The sequence below is a fragment of the Ambystoma mexicanum genome, chromosome 5q (genome assembly GCF_040938575.1).
Source record: "Ambystoma mexicanum isolate Mex_15411 chromosome 5q, UKY_AmexF1_1, whole genome shotgun sequence".
Classification (NCBI taxonomy): domain Eukaryota; kingdom Metazoa; phylum Chordata; class Amphibia; order Caudata; family Ambystomatidae; genus Ambystoma; species Ambystoma mexicanum.
The window spans coordinates 127,928,228-127,952,091 of record NC_090933.1 but is presented as its reverse complement, the minus strand read 5'-3'; the positions used below and the strand labels follow the sequence as shown (position 1 = coordinate 127,952,091).

Genomic DNA, 23,864 nt, shown 5'->3' with positions numbered 1-23,864 from the left:
GATTTCTAAGAAGCACCTCCATTGAAACATTTAAAACGTTTCGAAGATACACTTGGGCTTCCAATCTGCTTCCTGCAAAGTAAATTGAATCAGAAAGCAAACATCTTTATTGTCAACTCTAAATGCTGGCCAGGCCATGATATTTCCTTGTTAAGTACAGAAAAACAAGTTCACTTGTCACTTGTATGTGGCAGAGTACATTTATATCACATCATGCAGAGCAAAAAGTTGAAAGCCTGTGTCAAACAATATTTATAGCGTATGCGTTTGCCACACAAGTGCTTCTGTGCTGTGTCTTTAGATCTTAAAATCTCATAGGGCAGTTTACAGCAATCATGTTATGACATAATCAGCCAGTCCTGGTTTTTAGGCTTGCTTCATATTGCATTGTGTTGCTTGTAGACCAGAACAGGAAAAATGCCTCTGTACCCCTATTCACTTCACTTCAGTCAGTCATAATTCCTTTATTCGACATTGTCTTCAGGTACATAGAAAAAAGGCAGGACAATCGTACACAAAATACATTTGATATATGAAAAGATCTTGTATATTCTAAAACCGTTAAAAAGAGAATCAGCAACTAAATAAAAAGATAAAACAGTAACACAAACTTGCCAGCAACAGTGGGCCCAACATTCAGTAAATTCCAATGCACTGGCTAATAACAATTATAACATACACATGCAAATTAATTTGGAGCCCTTTTCTTCTGCAACCAAGCTCTATGAATGTAACGAGCCGTGTCAAATACTACAGGTAGGTCGGAGGACTGCAGCAAAAAAGAGAGAAGATCTTATGGTGCGTGCGCCAGCATCCTGTAACAAAGGCCTCAAGTGCAAATGCCTCAACAGAGTAGTTGAGGAACAAATTAGCAAAACATGTAGCACAGTTTTATTTGCAGCATCACAGTGTGGTCATAACTCAGATTCATAACCCCTCCAAAAATATGTGAAGGCTGCAACTAGAAGAATACCTGACCTAAAACGGGCATACAGCGATTTTTCATAAGCGCGACAAATGATATGCTTTGAACGCTGTTGTTGACTCGTCAGAAAAGTACTTAGAACTCAACTTCAACTTAAAAGAATCTATCGTGAGCCCATAACCTGGATGACACTTTTAAGGCACTGATGTTTGACACGGAGATGGACTGTGGGTCACCACAAAACTCAGGTGCATTTATTTTGTGAAACATTTTATTGACGTGGACCAGCCATTTCAGAATACCCACCCCCACCCAATCAAGGGAAATACGATGTGAAATTGCATCCCTACACTGGCCCAGGCTCGGTTGAGTCCTTGCTATGGCACAGAAGACCGGTTTACATATAGTTTCTGCACTGACTGGGGTGGTGCTGTATTCATGGTGGACCACTGCTGTGGGGGCACCCAACGGGATTAACAATTGTTTATTCAGAAATGTGTTCTCTCCTATGACCAATTTCCCAAGATATGAGGACCCCAGAACTCCGTACAGAACTGCTGGCAGTACTTTCCTGTTGCATAAATTGAAGGCCGGCGATATGGCACTGCTTTTGTGTCACTTGAAAAAGGATAAAACGGCTCTGCTGTACTTTTTCAAAGTCAGGGTAGCATTGTCTACCACAGTCACCCATCCCGGACACTTCTGGAATCTGACTCCCAGGTAGTCAAAACGCTCAACCCATTCTATTGGGACACCTCCATCCTGAGTGGGACATACTTTGAAAATTGGGGTCTGAACACCATCAGTTTAGTCTTACTGATGTTCAGTTCCAATTGTAAATCTTGCACTTACCCAAAAATATAACCAGGAATTTCTGTAGACCGAGCGGTGTGGTAGCAATCGAAACCGTATCATATGCATATAATAAAGCTGGGTATCCGAGGCCATTTTGGGGCAGGCCCCTGCCCCACTTACCAGTGCATTTATAATTTCCTGGCTGTAGATGTTGAATGCAAGTGTGGCCAGGACACAGCCCTGCCTGACACCATGCTCAACATCGAAGGTTCTCGTTAATTCCCCACCAATGCCATAGCGAACATAGGCCTTGGTGTCTGAGTAAAGCTTAGATATTATGGTGATCAAGTATGGAGGGTGGGGGGACTTGCGTGCCAAACAAATCTGCCACAGCTTGCTCTGGAAACTGAATCGAATGCGGTCTTTAGAATCAAAAACCACACATATACTTTCATTTTCGACAGGGCAGTATACCTTGGATTATCGAAAATAGGATGAAACATTGATCCAAAGTACCTCTACCCCTCCTGAATCCAGCCTGGAAGACACTAATAATATAATTAATATCCGCCAAGGCTTGCATGTGGTTTAGCATGACCTTACTGAACAGCTTTCCTGTTCCATCTTTGAGGGAGATTGGCTGGTAGTTAGAGCTATCCCTTCCGCCTTTCTTATATATAGGGGCAATCAACGCATTGTGCCAAGAAACGGGAGTCTCCCTCTGTGACAAGATGGCATTGAATATTGTTCACTTAAATGCCAGTGATTACAAAACTATCGCCCCTCTCGTTGCTTTTTAAATTCTGAAACTAGATCTTTTTAAAATATAAATACAAAATATTGGCAGAAAATTATATTTTTAAACCAACATCAAAAAACACACATAGAATTATACAAACCATGAGACTATAGAAAGACATTGCCAATAATTAATCCTCCATCAAACCAATATGGAAAGGAACAACATGACCTCTTTAGAATGTCTATACCTTCTACATTAGGCCACGAAAAAGGAAAGCAATTTAAATACTTTCATTTTAGAACATATGATAATGCAATGCATTCACTGTGCCTCATATATGGGCTAAATCTCGTACATCAGTTCGCTTGTTTGCTACATTCTCTCAGGTCAGTCTGAACATTTCTGACCCAATAAATTTGCATTACTTGTTTTTGTGCCTTAACTTAATCGTTGGTTCATCCTCACAAGTTTTCTTTCATTCAGATGTAGGATGCCATGACGATTGTGGATTACTCCATGAACTTGCTACCTGCACAGGGTTAACCACACAACACAGAATTAATCAAGTTATGTGCTATTATTGCCTAAACATACAACATACAGATTGTTACATACAAAATAACCTAAATTATCCATTACATGTTTATTTAGTCATATAGTCGCTTTCTGTATGTAAAATATTGTCTTCCCTGTGATCTCCAACTTTATAAACACGCATGTCAGGTTGTAAATTTAAAAATATAGATACACGTTTTGTACAACTCCTTTCACTAAAAACCCACTGACACTATACTATCCATAGCAGCATATTGATATTGCTTGCAGTAACACAGTTAATAATAACTGGCATCAGAATCGTAACAACGCCCAAATTGCCAATGTTGCGCTCTAGTAAAGGTGAGACCGAAAACGAAATACAACTATTCATTCTAATTTCGTGACCTCTGAAAATCTCACTGTTTATAAATCACTAACGCTTACTTTTCAGAACTGGAAGCACCAGCACATTCCCTATTGTGACGATCCTTCAGATGGCGCCACTTCCCCCAGAGGGGAGCACCTTTCCATGAGGATAGGGAGGTGAGGCCGCTAACTGGTAGTCCCCCTAAGGGAGATAACATGGGTAGGGGGGGGCTCCCCTCCTGGGGACAAGGACGTGCATCTGGGACACGGCTCCTTTATCTCTCAACCCAGCAGAGTAAGACCAACACCCAACCCTTCCTTACCTTTGGTAAAGTCTGAGACTGTGTCACTGTAATGTCAGTCTCACCATGATGGGTACTAGGACCAAGAACACTACTGTCAAGCATGTGGAGAATTCAACCAGCTGTTGTCAATCAAACTGACGTTACTCTGGGGCAGTCCCGGCTACTTAAGCTAAACAGTAAAGGAGGACAAGGAGAGCAACATCCGGAAGGAGAACTAATGCGAGCTAGACAGCTGCCAAAAAGCCAGCAGACTGAAAACATGGCATTCGAAGGCTGTGTCGAAGCAGCAGTGTGAAGTGACGAGAACGAACCGAGGGACGCCAAGCAAGCGTCTCGTCCATCGGCTGGCAGTCAACAACTCTGAAGTTGAGTGTGTTGGTGGCGTGACCTCTGGTGGGTGGACCGTGCTGTGCAACAGGAGCCCAATTGGCCCATAAAGCTAGGGGTTGCCCAATAGCACTTTAAGATGAAGTAGCAGCACCCGTGATATGAATGGAGATGCAGATTCGTATTCTTGCATCGAATCAATAATGAAAACTCAATGGTTTGGCAAAGGGAGTCCGTTTAATGACCATTACAAAAAACGGGGAGTTCATGAACATCAGCTGTTGCTTGATCTTCCTTCTCGCTTCAACTCCAACAAACTTCATAGAAAACGCATCTTTTACACAAAAAAAACTTGTCAACACTGACGTGTAATGCTCAAAATGTTGCATGCAATTCTAATGGTTATAGGAAGGTAACTTTACTATAGGTAATATATCTGTATATGGTAACGGGGTGACGGGATTGGGTAATCAGTGTCAGATGGGGCACCTAAGCCCTTCCTTCAGAGTAACTATTGTGGACGTCACTAAAAGTACAACGTCCCATTGGTTCTACAAACTATAGGATCCCAGATTACTTGTTCCATTGTGATTGGGTTGGCACCAAGCCTCCTTGTACTTTTTCACTGGCTTGGCAGAGTGCAGAATGGACAGCCAGGTGCGTGGTGCTCGCCCTCTCTTCCATCCTTCCTTCAACCATTGCCATCATCAATCACCTCCCCAATGGCCATGTGTCAATTATTTCTTGTTGGTTTGGCCTTGAGACTGTATCTCTGTCGGGAAGAGTTCAGATATCTATGCATGGCACAAGTCCCGCGTAGGTGTGAAGGCCCCAACTCTTCTTAGTTGGCAGGTCACGTGATTCAGACACCGTGAAATCGTCTCCTTTTCCCTGAAATTTGTGTATTTTATTTAGCCTTCTGCCCACCACCTGCCTTCTGCTGCTTATCTTGACTTCTTTGAACAGGATACTCCGCTCTTTGCTTCATAAATAGCATCTATGGTTTGTCTGTAAGCCGATGCGACCTTGGCTTCTTGGTATGGGTTGCATGCGTCTGAGTTTCGTTTCTTGTCTCTTAGCTTTCGATTCTCGTGTTGAGGGGCTCCTCTCCTGTGGCCTTTTAGTAACGTTTGGTTGATTCTGCTCTTGTGCACAGTGGAAGTATACTTATATAAAATGCTCCTTTTCGAGGTAGCTATGTATAGGTGTCGCTTGCCGCAATCTATTTTACTACTAAGCATAGCAAGCCGCACGATTTTCTCAGCTTTCTTGCAGTTCCAAGCATATATACACGTGTAAACTGACTGCATATTTTCATCACGCTTATGGCGTAAGCTTCATACCTTTGGCCTCGTTATTTCGCTTTAGATTCATGATGTCCCTTATCCATGGTGTTTCGTCTCTTTTCGTCATTCGCAGGTTGTAGTATCTTCTATATGTGAGTCAGTCCGGGTCCTTGTGACGTTACCATTCGTCTTCCTTTAGGACTTTCTTGGCTTCTTCAGGCATTGTTTTTTGACAATCGTCAGTTTGTCTCACTTGTCGTTATGGTTTTCTCAATGGGTACCTTACTGTCCAAGGTTTCTTAATTACATGTACTTCAATAGGTGCTGTCTGTCTGATGGGTACCGGTCAGAAAACCACTACGGCTCGCTGCTGCTTTATTTGCTCATCATACGTCAAATACTTCGGCATGAAAGTTCCTGGCACTTCAAAATGGCCGATTTGAGCGCGGGGTCGGGCTTGTGACCTCCTCTAAAGTGCAGTCCATGAACTGCGCTAAGACTGCCAACGCTACTGCAGGGCCGCAAAGCGATTGCATGGGAAGTAAGAGGAACTGGTGGTTGCATGGCCTGTTATGGGTGGACCCCTGCTCTGAAACTTGCACCCTTACCGCCTGCAGAGTGGCCCGAAATAGACGAAAAAGAAGAAAGTGATAGAATGAACCCACGAAACCGGTGAAGAGGCACCCGAGAGAAGCTAACAGGTGCAGTAGTAAGTCTAGGAGGTGGCTACAAAAACTTGAGAAGGTGAAACAAGAAACAAAGAGAGAAGTAGATAATTTTGTCAGGCAACTCCATGGTCATTTCAATAAGACTGTGGTATTGAAGAGTCAAGAAGGGGTCGGGAACCTCTCCCTTGTCCCGGCGGGTGCAAGTTGAAGGACAGTGTTCAAATAGAGAAAATACTAAACCTGTGGAGAGAACTTAAATAATTGATGCATCTAAGATTAAAGTAACTCCAGAAAATATTGAAGAGTCAGGGAGAGCTCGGTAAGTCCCTCCCTAGTTCCGTTTGGGGCAAGTTGAAAGTGTGTTCAAGTCAAGAAAAGCCTACTATAAACTAGTTGTCGACTAAGAGAAGGGAGCTATTAACTTAGTCCCATAATATTTGGGGAACTTTGTGAAACCCGAACTGTGGGAGACCTCTTCCCAGGGGAAGGGAGTTATTCTCCTGGGTTGGGTTAAAACCTCTTCCATTTGATTGGCGATTTATGTTTGACAGGAAGGGGGGAAAGCCGGTAAGCAGAGAGCATCCTTCAGAAATAGTCTTCGGCAGCATCGAGACACCCTCTTGAAGTAATGTTGTCTCAACACCGGAACACTCCAAGAGTTAGTTTTCCCTTTCTCCCTTTCTTTTCAACAAAAAGGAAGAAACCATTAAAAGGATCTCTAAGAGAAGCAACCAAGGAGAGAGAGGGAGAGGGAGAGGGAGAGGGAGAGGGAGAGAGAGAGATAGACATAGACATACATGGGGGGCGCTGAATAAGAAGGAAAGACTTTCAAGTTAAAGTCTAACCTTCAAGCTAGGAGAAGGGAGTCATTCACCTAGCCATAGACATTTTCACTCAGGAGAAGTGAGGTATTCTCCTGGTTTATGTTTTTGTTGCTTTTGGACTTTTGTGTTTCACTGGTAGGGATCGATTGAATATCCCTTTCTTTGAATGTCATTGAGTATCATCCAAAATGTATGTGAAAGCATTATTGCATTTGTATGTCTGTATGAGTATGGTTGATGAATGAATGAATGAATGAATGGTGTTGTGTAGAAATGATTAATGCTATCTACACTGTTTTAGATGTGATTTTACCTGCAACCTAATTGTTGTTCCTAGTAATGATTTATTCATGATTAATTGTGATTCATAATTATTGTATCAGTTTAAATATTTTTGATAGAGTTAATAAAATCAGTCCTTTGGTACTCTTTCAGTGTATATTGTTACGATAATTCCCTGGAGTGTGGTGTTTCCCTGCTTTTCAGCGCACTACTGCCCTCCAAACAGTACCCACCCGTTCCAGATTAAAACTGGTTATAAGCGCAGTTAGTTGAGCCGCCTTTCTTACACGTGAAGATATACACTCTGTGAATGCCTGGTGTGATTAAAATTCAACCCCTAAGTATCTGTAACAGTCAATATAATGAATACTAATCCCCTTAATCAATAGCCTGGATCTCATTACTTTTAAGGCAGGGGTGCACAACTGATTTTGACAGAGGGCCGAAAGTACCTTACATGATGGCTATAGTGGGCCGAAAAGTAAATGTGGGTAGGGCGGTAGGCACGGTGGGGCATGGCGTCGCAGGAGGCTTTTCAACCCCCAATTCTTATTAAAACGCATGGAAAAATAATGTTTTTGAGGTGTAATGATTTTTATTTGTATTTCAAACTTATATTTTGTACTACACATTTTCCATTGTTATTTTATTTCTATTTAGTTATTGCATATCGTCTGTTTAAATGATATATATTTTATTGACACTTGATTGGACATTCCATTATTTTGGACTGCTATACTTTGCTGTTTGGGTTGCCCAAGAGGAGTATGACCTTCGTTGAGTCAGGTTTCCACAAAAAGCAAAGGATATACATCTCCTAACTGTGCCTGTTTTAGCTTTATTTTTGGGTTCACTCTTGGAGTGTGACACTATGCCCCATAGCCCCCACCCCTCAAGCAAACGCTATGCCCCAAGACACCCACCCCTCAAGCAAACACCATGCCCCAAGGCACCCACCCCTCAAGCAAACACTATGCCCCAAAGCACCCACCCCTCAAGCAAACACTATGCCCCAAGGCAACCACCCCTCAACCAAACACTATGCCTCATGGCTCCCACCGCTCAAGCAAACACTATGCCCCAAGACACCCACCCCTCAAGCAAACACTATGCCCCAAGACACCCACCCCTCAAGCAAACACCATGCCCCAAGCAAACACTATGCCCCAAGGCACCCACCCCTCAAGCAAACACTATGCCCCAAGGCACCCACCCCTCAAGCAAACACTATGCTCCAAGGCACCCACCCCTCAAGCAAACACTATGCCCCAAGGCACCCACCCCTCAAGCAAACACTATGCCCCAAGACACCCACCCCTCAAGAAAATACTATGCCCCATGGCCCCCGCCCCTCAACCAAACACTATGCCCCATGGCCCCCGCCCCTCAACCAAACACTATGCCCCAAGGCATCCACCCCTCATGCTAACACTATGCCCCAAGACACCCACCCCTCAAGCAAACACTATGCCCAAAGTAGAAGGCTCTAAACTAGAAGGCTACCAGGGTAGCTCAGCAGGTTTACAGACTGTTGCTAAGATTAAGTTCCTGTTAATCATATGACTTTTTGCAATTCCTTATTAATAGTACTATAAAATATGTTTGGCCAGGGCATGGGTTGGGCTGCTCGCTTGCTTATAATGAGGCAGACCTGGGGGGTATCTCTGCCCCTGTAGTGAAAATCAAATGTTCACACAGCCATCAGAGGCAAGGGATCATCTCACTAAGCGAGCCAAACGGAAAGCTGCACACCGATGCCAGAGACAGGCGCTTAACTCACTGAGCTATCATACTGACTGAAGGAATCCAATGACAACTAAGCGTTTCGTGTTATTTATAGCCCAGTCTTAGTGTGCCCAGCATTGCGGAATGACTGCTTTCAGCAGTGATGCCCCCCCCCCGCCCCTTAAGTACAGAATAATGAAACACGTGGCTGTTTGGGGAAAGGAGCAATGAGCCCAGGGCACAGGGGAGCCGACTTATGAATTTCCCGGGGGGCTCAAATACAGGAAGTGGCATCACTGGCAGTTATAGGACCGCAGATCCCCGGATCACATGCTCTCTTCTTCAGTGTGAAACTCTGGCCAAGGCTCTTTGGGCTAGCATTCAGTATGGGTCTCACACCTTCAAACAGTGTGATATATTGAGTGGACACCTCACTCCTTCGAGCATAATATCAACCGTTGCTGGTAATCTCACAATTGAATGTACAGTTTCACTCTTGGTCATCTCAGTGACCCCATGTATATTAATAGTCAGTCTCCCATCTGGGAAGACTATTATATTTCTGTTAAAACACTCTGAATTGTCACTCCAGTTTCTCCATCTATAGATCCATACCATATTCATTCAATGTGTGTGCAGGGGTGATAACTTGTGTCTGAGAGAGCTCATTCTTTCATTCAGTCTATGGACAGCAGGCAGCTCCGGACATGCCTGTTGTCAATTGAATGTAGACAGATCTACTATTTAGACACTGGGAGAGAGCCATGAATCCACATTGGTGGTGAATAAGCACTCAACATACAGAACACAATGGTATAGTGTTGCAGTCCTGCTGAGAAATGACAATTCTGAGCATGTGAGCAGTAGGCTGGATCAAGGTGTAGAAGCCTCTGTGAGAAGTGGCAGTACTGTCCCAACGGTGAGAAGTGTAGTATTTTCACATTAACTATGCTTAAGAACTTTGGGTTATTGAATAGTGCTGCTACATACTGAGTAATTCCATCCCTTTAAATATATGAGCTCTTGTATAACCACAACAGTGTTGAGTTATTCTGATGACAGACTTGCTCAATAGTTCTGGTTCTGTATCATTAAATGTACTTCAGATCTTTAGAGTATTGGAAGGATAGCTCAGGGGCAACGTGCTCGCCTTGGAAGCAAGGCGACACAGAGCAGCAAAGGTTCGATCCCTCGGTCCGCGCAACACAGGTTCGCTCTCTCGGTCCACGCAACACAGGTTCGCTCTCTCGGTCCGCGCAACACAGGTTCGGTCTCTCGGTCCGCGCAACACAGGTTCGGTCCCTTGGACCGCGCAACACAGGTTCGCTCCTTCAGTCCGCGCTTAGAAACCTCTGGGTAGTACACGCATTATAATTAACCAATTAAAATAAAAAGAAATACATCTGTTGAGAAGTGCTGGGGCCTTGTCAATAAGAGTGTAGCAGCTGAACTGAGAGGTGCTGATGTTGTCCCATCAAAAGTTGGGTGTACCTCTACATCTGTGCACCTCTCTTGCCATCAGGGGTGCACAGATGTACAAATACACCCAACCCAAAACGATTTTTAGAAATTGAGGGACAGACTTGTTTTGCATCTGTGCCTCCATTTCTAAAAATTGTTTTGGGTTGGGTGCACCTCTACATCTGTGCACCCCGGTGCTTTGCATCTGTCCCACAATTTCTAAACATCGTTTTCCCCCCGCTTTTACCCGGGCCGCCAGAGGGACACGGTATAGATGGAACAAAGGGCAATCCATACTGCGTCTCTTATCTCCGGCTCGGGGGAGGGGGACTCAGCCCTGACTTCATTCTGAGGGGGGGGCGGGCCCTGGGGGGGCGGGCCCTCAAACCCCCATACTTGGCACCCCAGCCAGGGCAGATTAGGTCACCGAGCCCCAGCTTCCCTCGGTGAAGCTGGGGGCTCGCTAAAGCCTGCCATGCAGCTGTCCGCCCACCTAGCTGTCGTTCACAAAGCATTTTTTTATGAACTCGGTGGGCGGGCGAGCTGCAGGGCAGAGAAGACGTGCAGGCGGGCAGGGTTGACTTTTTGTGCGGCTGGCGTGGCAAGGCTGAAATGCCTTCCGTCATCAAGCCTTATTGGCCATGTCAGCCGCACTGCTGGCCCCCATTGGTGCAGCATACACACACACTACGTGACTCAAAGGAGTCACGTAGTGTGTGCTGACTGAGCCAATGAGGGGCAGTCTTTTTCACGGCCCGGCAAGGAAGAAAACAAAGACTTTCTTAATGGAGGGTGGCCGTTGCTGCTTGCGGGCTGCCTTCCATTAGGAAAGTCTTCAACCCTGCCGGGCCGCATCCAGCAGCATCACGGGCCGCAATTGGCCCGCGGGCCGTATGTTGTGCACCCATGTTTTAAGGTATCAGTTTGGGTCAGCCTCATTCTGGTATAAACCAGAGACATCTGACTTCTCTGTTTCCAAGGAGGTTAGCCCTGGCACTAAGCAAATCACCTGTATAGGGACACACAGGGAAACCCCTAAAATGCCTCTCCAAAATGTCCCTTCTATGGCATGCAACCATGCCCATTTAAGTTTGAAGCAGGTTTCCAAGCCATACATTCCTGCAGGGATCATGCTAGTAAGTTACTTTCCAAACACCCTGCAAGGAAAAACCTGCAGTGTGTTTGGTGAAACCTTTTATGAATGAAAATGTAGCTATCACTTTAGATGTAATGTGAGATTGCATTCTAGTTTGAACGCTGCAGTTGGTAATCACTGTGCTATCTCATTTTATTCACTGTTGTGATAGTTAACTAGCGACCAGGCCCTGGGAGCAGTTCCTATTTATTTTTCTTCTCTTGAATACCACAAGTTTACATTTGTCAAAATTGATAATGAACCTATTAGGATTAGCACAGTCAATAAAAGAGGCTATTGATCGCCAAAGACCCACCTGAGTTTGATTTGCTAGTATAACATCATCTGCATAACCCATGTTGCATAGTTTCTAGTTTCCGTGCTTTGGAGGTTAATTCTGGGGTGTTGAAATAGAATCCTGAAGATCCAATAAATAAAGATGAAATAATATCAGAGCCAGAATGCAACCTTGCTTTAGCACATGATTAGTATGAATGTTTTCTGAGAATTCCCCCCAAATAGTTAAGGCGTATCCCAACTATGGTCTTGGTGTATAATTGTTGTATTAAATAGAACAGGTGTTGGGGAATTTCCAATTTCAAAAATGTATTCCAAAGGAGGTCTCGACTGATGGTCTCAAAGGCTTCGTTGAAGTCAATGAAGACAATGTGAAGTGGTGGGGCATTCCTTTTGCTAGCCTGTTGTAGTTCATGAAGAGTAAAGAGGCTCTGAAGGGTAGAATATCTGGCTGTAAAGTGTGATGAATCGAGGGATTCAGTCACTTTCCCCGCGGAGGGCGGGGGTTGGGCGTGTTTCCTGTGAGGCTAGGGAAGTGAGCTCCCTACCCAGCATTGCCCCCAGGGGAGGCGGTAATCAAGACCTCACAGGGAGTGACTCCCCTCTTGGGGATAAGGACTCCCTTTCCCATAAGGAAATCCCTTCTCATTGTACCCCAAAACCTAGTACAACTTCATTAATGAAGGACAACTAAACTCCTCTTACAGGCATTATTGTAATATAAAACCGGAAGATCAACGTCAACCTGAAGAGTAAGAACATGAGTAATGAAGAGTGCTTGTCTTTCAAATACTGACACGAAGAAGCCAACCGAAGGCAGGGTGAATATGAACCAAACACAAAGGAAGGACTTTCTTTAGAAGCTTTGAAAGCCCCAGCAGTGCGTTATAAAAAGAGGATCAAGAGAACAAGGAATTGAGACCTTGGATTTTCAAACCGGCCGGATCGAGGAGGCTGGGAAACCGAGCGAGACTCTCCCTTGCCTGTCCAAAAGCAGCTACCAAGAAGAAGGGACAGCAGCACATTGCCTGACCAACAGAGCAGAGGAAATCCATACTAGTCCCAAGGGGGACGCTCAAGAAGGGCCAGTGAAGAGCCCCACCGTTATCGTGCCACATAAGCGATACACCAATAACAGACCACTGGAGGTCTGTTCATGGGTGGAGAACACAAGCAACAAACCAGAGGAAGAAGGTGGTGGCATGGAAAGGAACCGACGGAAAAATCCTTTTATCGCCGAAACCACAAAAGAGAAGCAAAGTGTGTCGGAAGAGCAACACGGAAGGAACCAGAGAATCATCCTGAACGACCACGGAGGCGAGAAAGCAAACGCCAGCCCAGTGATGCAGAACCCCTTCAATACACATACAGCAGAGGACAGGAGACCCAGGGAGAGAGACGGAAAGAGCAAAGATCACTTGGGCTCACTGCATTCTCATCCTAGTAATTGGCAACAATGTATAAAGAGCGAAGATCACTCGAGGAACCTATGTCCTCGACCCTGTGATTGGCAAAAGTATATGAAGTACTGCGGAGTACATGATGCATGCTCCTGTGAGCCGCGACTGTGAGAGAAATAAGAGTAAGACAGAGACTTTGTCTGCACATCTCGAGAAAAAGGAAAGTGTGTGAAGAAAAAGGGGCAACAAATACATAAGGGCTGGGCCATTGAAAGAACTGAAGGAGCTATCACAAGGAATATCAAGAGACTATTTGAAGATATCATATTGAAGAAACTTGTGCTGAAAAAAGGGAGTCATTCTGGTAAGGTCAGCTTAGGCTAGTTTTGACAGAGGATGGACTATTAAGTTTGGACTTCACATCTGACATTGAGTGCCCTAGTTTAGTTTTGTTGGGTAGGGCATTCCATAGACTAGGATTAGGGAGGCCTTTTCTTTATTATTTAAATACAAGCAAGTTGAACATGATACCTTATAATCTGTCTCCTTTTTCTGAAATAACATAAAGGCCAGCCTGAAATTTTAAAAGTGTTTTGTTTGTATTAACCCATGATTTCAGCTCAGAGGGGGCACAATTCCTACTACTGGCAACCAGCAATCACAAAGAGGCGATAATTGCTTGGTTCTAGTTTGTCATCCTTTTATATACAGGAACCAGTAGGGATTTTCTTCAGGACTGAGGTGTTCATTGTATTTTTATCTTATTAAATAAATTGTGGATCAGAGAAGCCCAAGAGTAGCGTGTGGCTTTGAAAAGAATTATGTTGGCCATTACATCATGGCCAGGAGCGCATGGTTTTAGTTTACCTATTACTGAGTCAATCTCCTCAAATACATGGTGGGACATGGAGTGAGGTATCGGGACCAATTGTATGTTATTCCTGTATTTATTGTACATACATTTTCTAATAAAAATACAAAATCCGAGCTAAGACTTCAATAAAAATGCATGTCATCATTTTAATTTTTTGTTTTTAAATCTATCCTTCGATTGGTTTGGTCATATGTGTTTTTCTCTGTTTACAATTCAAGGGGTCACAAGCGCAAACTGGATGAAGAGGATAACGTCAGTGTGTCCAGCAAGGAATCGAGCAATGAAGACGAGGAAGGAAGCAGCTCAGAAGCTGACGAAATGGCTGCAGCCCTCGAGGCAGAGTTGAATGACTTTATGTGAGATGGGACAAAAGCCAGCAGTGGAGAAACTTGTACCTGTGTTGTACTTTGAATAGCAGATCATGGACTTTCAATTAGCCCCTTCTGTCAGTACTTCAATTGTTTTCTTTTCAAAACGTGTGCGTATGTCCTGCCAGCAACACATGAGGGGTTACACATTATTCTACAAAATCAAAAGTAGCGGTTTTTAAAGCATTTTACAGAAGGACATATACTTTTTTTTATTGGGAAAAAGTATTTAGCTGATCATTTTGTGCTATGCCAAAGACAGGTTAAAAGCTTGTCTGAGCCTTTATACACAGTACAGACGTGTTTCGGTCCTATTGCATGTTCCAGAAAAATATGAAATCTAGTGTCCCCACAAATTGAGTGCCTAAGAAGTCGGGGACCTTTTTTTTTGGAAAGTTTTAAAATTGGCTTATCCATTTTAGTGCCGTCATAGCCCTTTCCTTAAGATATTTAATTTATCTGATCCTTTCTACATTTGCAAACTCTGAACATTTGAGAGTTGGATTGCAAATCAGACTTCCTTATAGGAGTCTCCTATATACCTCTGTCTGCAAGATCAACTCCTGTGATACAATACACAGGTCTGTAATTTGTTAATCTAACATTTTAAAAGCGGCGTGTGTGGTTAAAGGAAACAACAAAGAGGGGAGCAGTAAGAGAATGGGGATGCTTATTGATGCAGAAGGACACTGATGGATCTTGTTCTGCTTTTTTCACAGTCAAAAGCTATCAAATAAAGAGTAAAAATACAAGAATTTTTTTTAAAGAAAAAAACATTTATATTTGTATAGAAATGGAGAATGTGATGTGCAAGAGTGGTGGACTCTTCACTTAGCCCACATCACTTGCTTCTAAGAGGATACATAATGATTGAATTTATGTTTTTAAAGTTACATTTGTGTACTAGTTTGGGTCATTAGACAGGCATTGTTTAGATTTTTAACCTTGCTGCTCTGTTATCCAGGATTTTAGCTCGCTGCACTCTGCTGTTCTGTGGCGACACACTGGCAGCGGATTCATCCATTTGTGTTTTTCATGGAAGAATTGGTGCAAGATTATCCTAGATAGGGTTTTATTTCTTTGACTGAGAGGACTGATGTAAACTTTTTGTACATTCTATTTCATATTTGAACCACAGAACAGAATTTCTTTCATTAAATAAAAACCCAATTTTGTAATGGAGTCTTTCAGTGTCTACACCACACCCTTCGCAAAGAAGAAATGTAATTATTGCACTGATTTCATTCTCATTATTTGTCTTCCCCTCTGTCTCAGTGTGCATTTATTGTGCATTCTCCTAAACACACAGACACTACTTTAGTTCACCCCAAAGCTTTGTGAAAAATTGCTGTTTTTTTTAAACTAATGATGATTTCTCTGATTTGAACACAGAAAACAAGTAGCAAAAAGGAAATATGAACTGTCTTGTTGATTCAGAGTCCTGCAATCATGTGGTAACAGTAGCCGTACATTTTCTATTTGCTGCATTGCATAATGGACACCATCACCGACATCGCCATTAAACATAATCACCTGATCATTCTCAGGGACTCCAACATATGGTTAGAAGAAGAAAACATTGACTCACCCAAAACTCTTAGCATTCAACTTGCGGCAATGCATCTGCTACAACTGGTGAAATGATCGACACACAAAGCAGGCCCCACATTGGATACAATCTTTGCCAACAAAAACCTAGTCATAACTGCACCTCCAATGCAAATCCTCTGGAGCGGCCACCTCATTATACACTTTGTGATCCAACTAGCAACAAAGATACCTGGCAACCTCCCTAACAATCCCTCCATTCTGAAAGGAAATTGGAGAGCAGTTAACACTGTAGACATAAATGCAAAACTGGAAGCCACAAAACCATCAATCGCCATTCTAGATGCAGCCAGCATAGAAGAAAGTACAGGCACAATACTAAAATGTGTCGCTGAAGCATTTAATGACATTGCACCTGAAAAACCTTTCACCCCCTTAATAAAGAAAACAACGTGAAAATTGTTCCTGCCCCATCTGAAAGCATTAAAACCGCTTACCCTCCAGAAAACTAGAACAAGAATGGATGAAAAACTATGACCAATACAAAAAAACAGCATACGAAAGACAGATTAGACTATACAAAGCCGAAATGCTCAAAGCAAAAAAGATATACTACAACGGATTGCAAAATCAAGCAACACACAGAAAGAAATGTTCAACATTATAAAAGAGATGAGAAACCCATCCATGTGCAACAACGCACAAACCAACCCCATGTAAAAACTATGCAACGACCTTGCCGACCACTTCAAGAACAGAATCGCGAGAATCCTGCAAATCGTACAAAGGAAGCCAAAAAGCATCTTTACCCACCTCATCAGCCAACACCGAAACCACTGACCAGACTAAACCATCTTCCGCCGATATTCACAGATCAATTCTACAGCCTGGTAAGCAAGAAGCAAAAGCAATAGAGCTGGCTCCCAAGCAGACCCCTGCCCACCAGACGTTTACAAAACCATCCTAAACCAGAGAACTCTGGAATACAATCTCAATCTCTCACTAGCAACAGGTATTGTGCCATAAGCCTTCAAAATTGGCCTACATCAAGCCTCTCCTTAAAGAGACACATGGAAACATCCAAGACCTAACCAACTACTGACGATTTTCAAATATTCCATAGCCGGCAAAGCTTCTGGAAAGCTAAGTCTATGAACAAATCCTTGAATACATACAAAGAAACTGGCTGTTGAATCAGACCCAAGAGAGGAAGAAAAACTGCTGCACTCTGATCTATATGGGACAATCTAAAGACCAATGCAGACTCCAATACAAATTCATTGCTAATATTACTCGACCTCTCAGCAGCCTTCGGCACAGTCAACCACAACACCCTCATCAAAAGACTAGGAGATATTGGGATCGGCAACACAACTCTCCTCTAGCTAAAATCATTATTGACAAAGAACAAACAACCTGGATAGCGCCTTTCAAATTGGCACCCCAGAAAACAAGTCGAGTCCCACAGGGCTCCTCGCTGTCTGTTACTCTTCATCTAAATGACCTCTTCCACTAATCCCCCTCGATTAACCTCATCAAAAAACATGGCCTTATCTGCTACAACAAGGATGACACTCAAATCATCTCTAAAACACCCGTGAAGAACAAAACCCAGCACTCACTGACTGCCTTGTGAACTAAACCAGTGGATGAGCACCAACATCCTCAGACTCAACCCGGACAAAATCATGATTGCACCCAAAGACCAAGTGAACAACCATCACATTTATGGCGCATTGAGCTGGGAAAGTTTCCAGAACCATCCATAGAGGTCAAGAATCTCGGAATCATAATGGACGAGAAACTAACATTAGAACCAAATGTCCAAGCAGTCATTAATAAAATGATTCTTTCACCTATACACGATCAAGAAGCTGCTTCCCTTCCCCTTCATCCACAGGACACTCGCCTTCATCTCTCTCGTCATGTCAAAAATAGACTATGCCAACAGCGTATACCTCAGAATGCCTGAATACATCATGAAGAAGCTACAACGAATCCAGAACGCAGCAGCAAGACTACTTCTTAGACTCACACCAGCGCTAAGAACGCTGCATTCGCTACCAAACAAATCTTCTTAAAAACTCTCTGCATAACAATGATTCATGGCCAAGGAGCGGAATTTATGCAGAAGAAAATCTCCATCTAGAAACCAACTCGAACACCAAGATCCTGCATTGGCACCTTGAACCGAAAGAATACTCAAAACAGATATTTGGGGATCAGTATTCTCCTGCATAGCAGTGGTACTCGCTCCCAAAGGAATTAAGAACAACAGAAGATAACCTGAAATTCAGGAAATTGGCAGAAACCTGGCTCTTCGATGCACCAAACTGAAGAAAACCTCAGGGCAACAAACCCTGCCACTGCAACGCAAGAGAACCCTACGAGATGGCAAATACCCAAAGAGAACCTGGCCCGAATCCAAATAGAAATAAGATCAAGCCCAAGGGCTAAGCAATGGCAAAAACAGACAACCCCCGACTAACCTTACCAAAAACGTTATAAAACTCAGCAAACCTAACATCCAGAAGCAACATGAGACAGACCTCAGGAGAAAACCCCCAAACCACAGGCCCTCTACAAACTCTCCGCAACACCCAATATGCAAATGAAACACCTGCATACAGCCATCCACAAAAGTATCACACAAACGACAATCTATCAACCTTATACCAGCACACAATGAGTGTTTTTTCCGAAACTGAAGCTACCAACAGCACATCAAAGCTCCCTTGCACTTTCCCTTCTCAATCTTACTAACCTACCGTCCCAACCCTCTTCCTTTTCAGATCCGCCAGAGTGCCTGGAGACCATGAAATATGGCAGCGGTGCGCAGTACAAGTCACATTAACATAATGAAAATGATTGTTAGAAGCAATTTTTATAAATCTGCATTAAACTTCAAATAGAAGAAACATGAATGCTAAAACTGCTTTCTGATTATGGACGTCCATCATCGTTTGACTTTGATAATTTGTGTGTTCTTTAGCAAAGTCATATGGCTGGCATTGTTTTCTTTCACTTGGAATGCATTCATCAGGTTGTGCCAAAGCACCTTAACTTTTGAATGTATGCCACTTAGGATCTGTTACAACTCTCTGTTGCAGCAATGTTGCTTCTGTCCTTGAAGAGTCTCTCCAATGTATTCTGAAGTTTCTTTTTTTTTTACAGTGGCTAAAAACAGTTTTCTACTAAGCATCACCACACAATGCTTATTTATTTCAGAAATGGTAGCAGGCGCCACTCTCCAGAAAGAACATGGCATGATTACCTGTTCTGTGGTTTTTTCCCACTTTCAGAGTTCGCAGCCATCACTTTTTGCTCACTGTACCTTTCACAGATGGGAAATATCCATTTGCATATCAGTCTTTGTCCCACCCACATAGGCAGTCCAGCGCCGAAATGCTATGGCAGTTCCCTTATGAACAAAAGTACCAACAGCAACCCCATACACGTGTTTCATCCTTGTTGGGCCTCATCGGTGAGGTGGAACTGTGCCTCTCTGAGCACAGTGAGCATGGTGTCCACGTATGGGTTCCCCCAGGTAACTCAGGGTGACCAACCCCAAGTTCTTTGCAAATGAAATTCAAAAATGGTAGCAGGCGTCCCTCTCCAGAAAGAACATGGCATAATAACCTGTTTTGTGTTTTTTTTCCCACATCTTTTCGCTCACTGTGCCTTTCACATATTTATTTATGTACTAGTAGTGCGCCGGCAGCCCGCAGACATAGACACAAGAGATGAAAACACTAAAAACACAACAAGAAAACCTTAGAAATTAATCAGGCAGGAGTCAGTCAGTTGGAAATAAGGGTTTTTAAAGCCTTCCTAAAGGATAGCAGGTCAGGATTGAGTCTAAGACAAAGTGGCAGGTTCATTCCAGAGGCTTGCAACTTTAACTGGAAAAGATCTGCCAAAACCCATGGTGCATTTTACTGTCGGGCCTTGAATCAGTCTGGCAGGCCGGTATGGCTGAGGCAGTGTTCTGAGATAGTATTGGGAGGAGCCAAAAAAGGCCTCCGTGAACCATGTAACCAACTTTAAAAGCAATCCGTTCCTTGATCAGTAACCAGTGGAGGTGCCGCCTGTGATCTGTAATGTGAGATCTTCTCAAGACCATATTGCCCAGTATTTGTTCCACAGGTACCTCCATTTCCTAACAATAATGAAAAATGGCAGCTAAACACCATGTGTTCTCTGGCTTATAATCAAGGAAAGTCTTACAGAATTGTTTTCAGGTAATATATTTAGATATGTGTTTGTTTGAAAATGTTCAGAATCTTAATTCCCTCTCTTTTAATGTTGTGGACAAACCTGAACCCTGCATAAAAAACCTCAATGTAAAAAAAGTTAACTAAAGCATGCATTTCCTTCCATAACTTTTTAGATAGCAGTGATGAATGCAAGCACTCCTTTGTCACCAAAGATATTGGTTCTGTGTCCATAATCTGATACAGTTGAGGGAGCTGGCCAATTCTTTTTGGCACATGGGTTGGTTTCCCTGTTTGTTCTCTGAATAAAAGTTAGAGTGGCCACATCACATAGAGCACTCCCTGTATACAACCCTACTTCGATCTATTGGAACATAACCTGCACCTTAGCCTCAGCCCCAAACGGCTAAAGCTCAAGTGCAAAAGATCAGGTGTGACAATCGCCCGACTGATCTGTGTATTGTTCTTTTCAGCACCAACATTGGCATAGATCTGAAGTTCCAGGCTGCTGTAAAAGGTTAGGTTAATGTTAAAGGACATTTGTACCGTGCACTATCACCACCAGAGTGGTCCCCTGGCGCTCTGGCGGCTCTGAAAGAGGAGGGGGGGGGTTGAGTTAATGGGTTGAAGCAGGAAAAGTGCAAGAGAGCAGTGATGTGCTGTTGGCGGCCTCAGCCCGGTGGGTCCGTTGGCTGGGCCTGGGGTGTTTGCGGCCGGTAGTCGTTGTGTACTTTTGTGCGAGTCTGTGTGTTTTTGTTTTGTTGTTGCAATGTAGTGAAGTTTGTGCGGTTTGTTGTGCTGTAGGTTTTGGTTGTGTTTTGGTTTGGAGTTTGAGAGGTGTATGCAGAAAGGGAAATTGTTAGTGGGGTTAGTTAGTTTGTATCTCTGTCCTGAATTAAGGTGCTCGGCTTGCGTAGTCTTCATTGATGTGCCTCTGTCCTGATCTGGGTCCGGCTGGCAAACAAGGTTCCTTACTCCTCTTGCCCCCACCTCTATCACTTTCCCTCATAGCCCCCCCCTGTCCTCTCTTCATGGTCCTGTGGCCAGTGCACCCGCTGATGTCAACATCTCAGGTAGTGTGGTGATTGCCAATATCTGGACAATTCCACAATACTGGGGCGCCTGGTGGTAACTAACGGGAGGGCCCGAAGTGTTGGTGTGGTTGGCTGGGTTAGTTGACTCAGAGGTGTTCCGTGTCCGGTTCGGGGTTGTCCGGTTAGCTTAATATAGCAACTTCCAATATCATCCTAGTAAAAGTACTTAATGAACTTCAGGCTTTTTTGTTTCACATCAGTTAAATTATTTCATATAGCTTTACTTGCATATGTAATACTCTTTAATCTTGGTTTTCTGAAGCTAGCAAATTCATCGTACCCATCTCCCCCGAATGAGTAGCTGGAAAGGCCAGCCCTTCAGCCTGCCGCATTCATAATCATAGAAGGCGTGACCCGCTTTCTATGACTGAGCGCGGTGTGCAGAAGAGGAAGCGGAACGGGCGGCATGGATGAGGAGTTAAGGAGGGTGTGAATATGCGGCTGCTGGGTGGGCACAGGGTGCGAGTAGGTGAGATGGGCCTGAGGACAAAGGGGCAGAGGCCTGTGAGGAATCACAGGATTCAGTCACTTCTCCCCAGGGGGGAGCCTTTCCCAGTGAGGTTGGGGAGATGAGCCTGCTATGCAATACCCTACATAGGAGTAGAAGCAAGAGGGCCCTCACCGGTAGAGACTCCCCCCTTGGGGATAAGGACTCCTGTTCCGATGAGGAACTCCCAAAACCACTTAACTATTAACCATCAGTAATAACATCAGCTGGAAGAAAATATGAAGGAATTGCTATATGTTATGGCCATCTAGAACCTTTGAAAAAGCTTGCAAAGCAATGTGTCTGCAGTGCTGAGACGAAGAAAACCACTGGAGTAAAACAGATTGTAAGCAGAACAGAGAAGAAGGACTTTGACATTATGCTGGGGGAGTCAAATGGCAGCGTCATACATCAAAGCGGTGGAGACCTGGGGGAGAGAGAGACCTGTCAATTTCAAATCGACTATTCGAGTAAAGCTGAAGGTGAAACGAACAGCTTACAAACTCAGAAGGAACCTGCCGTGTGAATCTAAACTGGTGGCAACCTGAAGGAGAAGCCGAAGGTCTGCTGAGCCCCAACAGTAGTGGAGCTAAAGATGGTGGTATGACCGAAAGGTGGCTGATTTGGGAATCCCGGGACCGCTCCGATACCACTTATACGAGGGCACTACGGTGCGTGCTTACCGAGGGAGAAACAGAAAACGGATAAGCCAACCTGACAATCATGGTGATGAGAGGGTCCCTGGAATGCTCCTCCTCACCCTCATGAACATGACAGCCCAAAGAGTTAAGAACGCAAGATGCAACTCATTGTTTGGACAGCCCCCACGAGGGCCAGTGACTTCTACATACGCAAACAGATATTCTCCTAGACACCCATTCAAACCTTATCCAGTTAACGTCTTTATGGATACAAGGCGCCACAACACTGATATTAGATCTAAACACCTTCCTGGATCAGATTGACTAAAACTGAAAATCTGTTGTGCTGACGTCATTCGTGATGCCACGCCATAGCAATGTTAGCCATGAAACAAACACGAAGTTACACGAACACACACTTGCACACATGAAGAACATGCTTACACAGTTCTGTAGATAGAGGACAGATACATACACATACTGTTGAAAGCCTTTATTATTTTTCTCATTAGCCAAATGCAGAAACTCAGGATGCAAGGCAAAGAAGAGATGCAGAACAAGCTTGTGGACGCTTATTGCAACTAACCATATAGAACTGCAGGATCATATAAGGAGCCTGCAAGAGCCAAATACTACTAACCTATAAGAAACCTAGCACGGTATAGAAATATAGAAATCCTAGTATAACTGTAGTGAGGTTACATGAGGCCTCAGGACGAGAGGCAAAGAAAAGCAGAATTAGACTGCATGAAGCAGCAGGCCAGGGCTCTCAGCCAAGGTCAGTGATGAGCAGAACATTCCTGGGCCTCGGAGACAAGAAGCAACCTGCAAAATACTAGCATAAATCCTCATAAATTGCAGTCCAGAGAACTCGATATTGCGGTCCTCAACAATCACCCACGGTGTGAAGATGAGCAGTTCCCAGCAAAACAGACAAAAAGTGAAACATTGATTATTTAACAACGTTGCAACCCTGCGGAAACTCTCAAAGGCAAAGTTGTAATAGTGACACTGGGAACACATAGGGCCTGATTACGAGGTAGGAGGAAGCCATGGTGCTATTAGCGCCATGGCTACCCCCTTTCCGCATTCTGGGTCCGGGTTCCCAAAATAGGGACTTATTCCAACCTTGGAGGACCCGGTAAATCCCCATTCCAGGAACCAATCCCCATTCGAGCCCCCATAGGGCTCAATGGGGATGGAGCTAATAACGGTAACGCAATTTGCGGTACCGTTATTAGCTCTGAAGTCCCTTAACGGGTCCCATCCATAACGCCTGGTAAAACCAGGCGTTAAGGAAGGGACCCGCTAAGGGAACTCGGAATAAGAACCGGTGTCCTTACCGGTGCCGGTAATCCCTTACCACCTACCTCGTAATGAGGCCCATAGTCTTTCTCATGACCTTGAGAAGGTGTGCTGAGAACAGAGCTGGGCCCCAGGCCTGGGGAGATCAGCTCCAGCCAACCAGGGAACACAAATCCATGGGTAGATGGCAGAGGGCAAGGGCCAATGGTTATCCTGCGACCCTGCAAAAATGTGATCATTTTTGGGGAAGGGTCAGGC

At 44.0% G+C, this 23,864-nt stretch overlaps 1 protein-coding gene across 1 annotated transcript in view; it reads left to right on the top strand.

The window, feature by feature from the left end:
* Positions 1-15,495, top strand: part of CTDP1 (CTD phosphatase subunit 1) — a 1,764,689-nt gene extending 1,749,194 nt beyond the window's left edge. The window contains exon 13 of the mRNA XM_069620649.1: positions 14,168-15,495. Coding sequence (XP_069476750.1) covers positions 14,168-14,309 — 142 coding nt within the window. The 3' untranslated portion in view covers positions 14,310-15,495. The remainder of the gene's footprint in view (positions 1-14,167) is intronic.
* The last annotated feature ends 8,369 nt before the right edge of the window (positions 15,496-23,864 follow it).